We start from the raw sequence: 6,967 nt of genomic DNA, 5'->3' as shown, positions 1-6,967 counted from the left end.
GTTTTGTGAGATGGAGGAGGACTTTGTGGATTGGTGTCGGACATGTGGGTTAATGTTGGACTTGTGGGCTTGGGCAGCACTGGGTTGGATGTTTTTTGATGTGCATTTAACCTTTATATCAAACTCTCTCTTATATATATGAGTTTCTGTGGATTGTTTCTCTAAAGTACCCAGACTAACACAGCGATCAAACCTCACTTCCCAAGGTTGGGCTGTGGCCGGCATGTGGTGAGGAGTCGTGGGGCCGGAAGTGCCCCCTGGGGCGGGGGAAGGACACACACGGCCTGGCCTGTGTCACCAAGGTGAGCACGTGGCCCAGTGGGGGCCCTCCCTTCACTGAGAAGCGAGCAGGCCAGGCTGTGGGGACAAAGCCAGGCTGGGGTGCTCTCCTGAGTCTTGTCAGGAGGCAGTAGTGGGGCTGCTCTCCCCAGCTACCCCACAGCCTAGCAAGTGGGGGCAGAAGCAGACAGGTAGTGACCCTTGAGGGGGAGGGGGCATCAGAGGGAGGCCCTGAGGGCTGTGTCTGGGGCACACGTCTGTGTGCACAGGCTCGTGTGTTTGCACGCACACGGAAGCCCCGGCAGGGAGCGGATTCTGACCACGTGGTGCTCTGGCACTGAGCAGCACTGTTCGGTAGGGCTCTAGGGGCGAGGCCCCACCCACCCACCACTCCAGACAGTGAGGGACTGGTGGCCTCGAATGCTCACCTGCCGGTTAAGGCAGGACACGTGAACCACTGCGTGCCAGGGCCCCTATGGGGTGGAGGAAAACTCAAACCCAAGTGCCCTGTGGCCAGTGGGTTCCTACTCGCGGCGACCCTGCAGAGGGTCGCCCTCTGCCCGGAGGGTTTCCAAACAGCCGAGCTCCCCCTCAGAGCAGCTGGTGGGTGTGAACCTCCAACCTTTGGTTGGCTCCCAGCAGAAGGGTGGAGGAAGCTGGAAAAGCAGCCAGCTGAGGGGCTCCCTGTGTGGGCACTGCCCCGGGGACGCACGCCCAGCTGGCTGTGCACACGCGCAGGCTGCCCATCACTGCTGTGGCTTTCCGGGGGTGCCTCGCCTGGCCCCAGGGCGTTCAGGTGGAAGAGCCCCCATGCCGCACCCGTTTGCTCCCCGTTTTCCGCGCACAGCCCGCAGGGTTCGGCGGGCTAATCCGCGCAGCGAGCTGGCTGGGGGAGCTTTCCAAGGGAGGTTGTGGGGAGAAAAGCGGGGGCCTGGAAGGCCAAGGGCGATCCACGTGGTGGAGGGGCCTCCAGGGGATGGCTGGGTGCTCAGGGGGCCGAACCCGGAGGCACCAGGGTCCCCACTGCCGTGTGCCCACGCGGAAGGGGGGAGCTGGAGGGAGGCCCCCTGTGCCCTCATCTTCCCTCCTGTGGGGCAGCAGCGCACCGCCTGACCCGCGGCACCACCAGGACTACTGCACGCACTGCACTGCTGAGCCACAGCTGCGGGCCCTGCGCCAGGACGCGGACACTCAGTGGGAGCCAGGGCTGTTGGGTGAGTCACTTTATTACGCACACACAGTCCTTCCCACCAGGACAGGCACTGAAGCAGCGGTGGGAAAGCAGCTAGGGGGTCCCTGCTACACCCCACCCCACCCCACCCCGCTCCCCGTGTCCGCCTGCGTGCAGCTGACTGTGCCCAGCGCAGCTTCTGCTTCCACGGAGGCCCGGAGGGTGGGCAGGAGCTGTGTCTGTCCATCCTGCTCTCCTTCAGGAGGCTCTGCTGTCGTGCCGTCTGTCTGCCACGGTGGGGCGGGGTGGGGTGGGCCTCAGTGCTCCGGGGACCCCACCAGGCTCCACACCAGGCTCTGGTAGGTGGCTCGCTCCGTCTGCCAGGAGTGGTGGGTCCTCACGTAGTCCCGCGCCCTGGTCACCAGGTCTCTTTCTAAGGCATGGTCCCCAAGCACCCTCTTGGCCAGCTGGACAAACTCCTGCAGAGAGGCCAGTGGGCGAGAAATAGCTGTGAGTGGACAAGGGGGTGTGTCTGTCTGTCTGTCTGTCCCACTTGCTGCCTGACAGCTTGGCCTCCCTTCCCTCAGTGCTTGGACGGATGGCTTTTAGAGAGAGAATGAGACAGATGGACAGATCTGGAGAAACACCAGGCCTGAGAGTCCGCTCCTCCTGTGGGACCTGACCTGACCCCTGTGGGCAGTGAGGCCCCAACAGGGAAACCAAAGCCCCTCATAGGGAGACAGATTAGGGCTCCTGGTGGCGCGGGGCTTCAGGCAAGAGGCAGCTCACAGGAGAGCCAGGGGCTCAGGCCCACCAGTGGGCGGGGCGGGCTCTCCCGGCCTTTGCGTGACGCGCGCTGTGCAGGGGTTCTGGGTCTCACTGCAGCTTAGGGACAGTGATGGCGTGTTGGCCTCATATGGCGACAGGCAGGCCAAGGACAGAAAGTGGGGGACAGAGCCAGCACACTCTGTTGACGTTATCCATCCCTAGACGTCCATGCAGTGGAGCCCCCCCAAAGGCTGCAGCACCCCAGAGTCCCACACAGTCCCATGAGGCTTACAAAGGGAGCCTCCACACATCTTCGAAATGACTAACTCAACGCTTGTCCTGCAGCAGTCCTGACGGTGCGGGTGGGCTGCACGTGTATGTGTGCTGTGCACGTTTGTAGTGAACTGTGTTCCTCATTGTGAAGACAGCCATTTTCATCCCCACCTGCGGCAGGGTGACCCTTCTGACTCGCTGGGCTCAAAGGCGTGTGGTGGGTGTTTTGTGACTCTGGTCCCTGCTCTGCAGTGGTGAGGGGGTGGGGAGGCCAGGGCAGCCTGGGGCACAGTGTGGGTGAAGACGGGTGGACCTGTCCCCACACCCACTGGGTCCCTCCTCCCATACCACACACCAGAGGTGGTTACGGCTCAGGAAAGCATGAGAAGCATGGGCTAGCTTGTGCTTGCTTATCTGTCGGGGGAATGTGGCGTTTCCCCACATCAGAGACCCTGGCGGCTGGCTCTTCCCCAACCTCACAGCCCTTTCCTCCGGAGCAGAGTCAGGTCACGGGCAGTACTGGTGGGGCCGCAACGAAGCCCAGGCTCCTGGGGCTCATCGGCCAGTCTGCAGCCAAGCTTCACGCGTGGCTTGCGCTGCCTGGCCCGGTCCGGCAAGGGTGTGTGAGTAGCTGTGCTCAACCCGAGAGTTGCCACCCACAGCTTAGGGCCTCCTGCAGGCAGTGCCACCCTGTCACGTGTGGGCACAGCCACCGGCTTCCACGTGGTTCTAGCTCGTCCCGGAAAACAAACCCGCTGCCGTCGCATCAGTGACCCTACAGGGCAGAGCGGAGCGGCCCCTGGGGCTGCCAGGTGGTAAATCTTTCTCCTGCAGAGCAGCTGCTGGGCTGCCGGCTCAGTCCTGACCTGCTCTAACAATCAGAGGGGGACAGTGGACCAGTGTGCCTGCCTGACTGCATGAGGAGCCTCTGGCCCGGGAGCTGGGTGACTCGTGCCTAGTGCCCGTTTAGTCGTGCAAGTCACACATCCCCGTTTGGGTGGTGGTTCTTAATCCTGTCAAAGAACCGGTTTACAGTATGGCTTGCCTGTTCTTCCGCTAGTTGTATCTTTCTCCCTGAATCTTAATGAACGGTTGTCGATGCTGGGTTGAGGGACTGCCTGGGTTCTTCCTTCGTGAGTGATGTGTGGCTCTAATGCGGTGAGTGGTCCTCTGAGCACTGCACTTGCTGCGATACAGAATGCGCTTTCAATCTGATCGATTCAGGACATTTAGAAAATCCATCTTTAATTTCGAGTGAAATAAACTATGCTCCTACCATGCAGTACTTTTGCAGTGAGGGTGTTGTATGCTCTGTGACTTGGGAAGTTAATTTATGGGGGTTTGATGTTAAGGTTAGCCAGTCTTGCTGTGTGGTACAGCGCTCTGGAGAACTGTGTGTGTGTGTGTGTGTGTGTGTGTGTTGGAAAACAGTGTATGAGGGAGGTTCAGCGAGTTGTTGGACGAGCGGGATTACAAGGTAACAGCCCTCTTTGCGCGCGCACACACACACACACACTTTGAAGCCTCCTCAGACAGCTGCCGAGGCCAGCCACCTGGACGGGAACCAGTCTTCTCTTTCATAGAGCCTGCTGGCACCTCTGTAAAAAAGTTCTCTGGACGTTTAATCTGCACACAGCTAGTTTATGCAGAAAGTCGCTGTTCCAAATAGCTGGTGTTGTGTAAATGTGGTATTATACATGCGGCCTTCATGGCGAGCCTGTACCTCTGTGTTTGCTTGTGGTGTTTGCTCTGTACTGGGAAGCCCCCTCGTGCAAAGGTGGCCAACCAAGGTCCTGCAGCTCTGTGAATGTTGTCCATCAGAAAAGCCCGGAATGTTCGCCCTAACTGCAGTTTTTGCCTCTACAATTCCAAGCTCTTCTGAGCGTTTTTTTCAGTGGTTCTTTGTGTTTCCTCGTTTTGCAAAATGCTTTTCTGCTGTTAAACTGTCTTTCCTCTCAGGAGTCCTAGTGGTGTGTGGACCTCGTACAGGCCTGCTGGCCACAAAGTCAGGGGTTCGTGCCCACCAGCTGCTCCTCGGGAGAAAGACGAGGCTGTGTGCTCCCACTGAGAGTCTCAGAAACCCGACTGGGACTGAGCTGGGATCCCCTAAATGGCAACGGACTTGGTGTTAACCTGAATCTCTTTCCTACGATGCCTGCTGTCCAAGAGGCAAGGTCGGTGCACCCCCGGCCCCTCCGGAGGCCCAAAGGCTTGCTCAGGAGCCGACGGAGCGCTCCTTGTCCGCGAGGTCCTGGGAGCCCCTCGGGGAGAACTTTCAGAGCCGGGGGTCTGCTTGTGTCTGTGGCCGAGTCTCAGTATTGGCCTCTCGGTGCTGACACTTGCATTTGTATCTGTCTCTGGGGCCGGGGCTTGGTTCCCTTTTCTCCTGGAGATCACTCTGCTGTTTGGGTGTCTGGTTAAACGCGGGCAGGGCCCCTGCCCGTGGAGCCAGCCATTCCAGACACCTGCGCCGGGATGACCTAGTCGGAAGGCCAGAGCACCAGGCTGCCCCACCAAGCAAGACGCCCCTGAAGCTGCAGGTGCCCTCCTGGAACAGCAACCACCACCTGAGCCCCACCGCGGAAGTTCCCGCAGGAGCTGTGAGATCCCTGCGACACAGGCAAGTGGTTTCAATTGTCCTTCCGGTTTCTCGCTGGAAAGTCAGGCTTGAAAGTTCATATCGGGGAGACCACGGAACACTCGATCCTTGGGGCTGGGGCTGAGAAAACCACCTCGGGCGGTGGCGTCGTCTCACAGGGCAGAGACCACCAGCTGCCCTTTGGGAGGACACGGGGCAGAGTCACGGCTTGCAAGCTCACAGGCACTTCCGCCCTGTCCTAGGGCTTGCTGTGGTGGGAATCCCTGGAGACGGTGTGTTTGGTGGGCTCTGCAGCGGCTTGCGTGCACACTGCGTGTCTCAGCAATCCAGAAGCAGAGAGTGCCCTTCGGGGACTTGCATGGGCTCTGTGGAAACGCCACCTGTCTCTTTAGACACAAGCGACATAGCCCGATGTAAGACAGAGCATGTGACCTCTTGACCTTTCCGAATCAACTGGTGTGCACCGTAAATCACAGGCGAACAGTCCCAGCCTTAAGCCCAAGCTTCTCTAAGAAATCAGGAATGGAAAGTTGCCCGTTTCCTGGCAACTAACAAATCAAGGCATGTAGCAAGTTCATGGTTTCCATTGTGAATGCTGTGGTGCCACCTACTGTCCCCTCTGTTCCTCCTGACACCCCTTTCCCCCCAGCACACACACTTTGTGGGTGCTAAGTCCAAAGCAGCACTTCTCATGAGTGTGAAAAGAATTCCCCCAGACCACATGAAGACCCACAACAGTGTCCTGCAGGCTTTAGCTTTTAATCAACACTGACGCGCATCATAACACAGGCAGGGAAGCTGGGTGCAGAGCCCCTGAGAGTCTCTGCCATGGAGCTCAGCTCCCTCGGGAGTCCACAGGAAAGCAGAGCCCTGATCGTCCTCTCCCTGAAAAGGGTCTTGGCCTAAATTTTGAAACTACGTCAAAAAGGGATGGAATTGTAACTACCAGGACTGATTATAGCTACCCTTTTCATAGAGAATTCTGGATTACACTTAGATGGTGGGACAGAAATTGCTTTTAATTCTGAATGGCTAACATCCGGAATTGCTGAACTAGTGGAAAAGACCAGACTCAACTGGGAAATTGTGCCTATTCAGAGTTAACTGAATCGGGCTTTGAGTCGGCTCAAATTCAAGAACAAAAAGAACAAGCCCAAGAATTAAAGAAGAAAACAAAACAAGCCAAATAGGTGGCTTTTCAGGGACGGCAGATGCGATCCACGGAGCAAGAGCCGGGGGTGGGGGTGGGGGGTTGGTCACCACCGTAGGAATCAGAGAGAGCATGCTGTTAGAATAACAAAGGAGGGAAGCCCCAGGAACAGCACCTCTGTATTCTCAGGGGAACCAATGCTAACTGAGAACCAAGGAACATTTTTAATCGCCAGGGAAGCTAGTTTGTTTGAAATGAGCCGCTCACCTTTAGAAGGGCCTCCAATGCACAGTCGTTGGGGTACCAATGAGGTAGAACCCTGAACGATTCGCAGTTGGTACCAGTACTCTTGGGGTTGACCAGTGATGTCATCTACAGCCCCCTTTTCAGAAAAATTGTGCGCCCTGGCCAATAAAAACGTTTGTCCTGACTCAGCCCATCATCTAGAAGACGGGTGGGATCTGCTTCCAGAGCCCCCTCACCCGTGTGACTCACTGTGGGAAATCCTGATATGCATCCCCTCTACTCCTGTTGGCCCATCAGAAACTTCTGAGGGAACGGAATTGTCATTAGGTCCAAAGAAGAGGCACCAGGTGTCAGAGCCGGCTGGCAGAAAATGTCTCTAATGGCCACTGGTCAGGTTCAGCATGTGGCATGTCGTGCTACAGAGAGGGGAGGTCAAGGCTCTATCTGAAGCCACTGAAGCTGGTGAGCGGTGGTTCCATCT

General features: G+C 57.7%; 1 protein-coding gene across 1 annotated transcript in view; it reads right to left on the bottom strand.

Annotated features, from left to right (window-relative positions):
- Positions 1-1,487: 1,487 nt before the first annotated feature.
- GLT1D1 (glycosyltransferase 1 domain containing 1) overlaps positions 1,488-6,967 on the bottom strand; it is a 49,214-nt gene continuing 43,734 nt past the window's right edge. Inside the window, exon 11 of the mRNA XM_004709745.2 lies at positions 1,488-1,929. Coding sequence (XP_004709802.1) covers positions 1,768-1,929 — 162 coding nt within the window. The 3' untranslated portion in view covers positions 1,488-1,767. The remainder of the gene's footprint in view (positions 1,930-6,967) is intronic.

The sequence above is a fragment of the Echinops telfairi genome, unplaced genomic scaffold, assembly GCF_000313985.2.
Source record: "Echinops telfairi isolate 266 unplaced genomic scaffold, ASM31398v2 ScPeMD7_7412;HRSCAF=8450, whole genome shotgun sequence".
NCBI lineage: Eukaryota > Metazoa > Chordata > Mammalia > Afrosoricida > Tenrecidae > Echinops > Echinops telfairi.
This window is presented reverse-complemented; position numbering and strand designations above follow the sequence as displayed.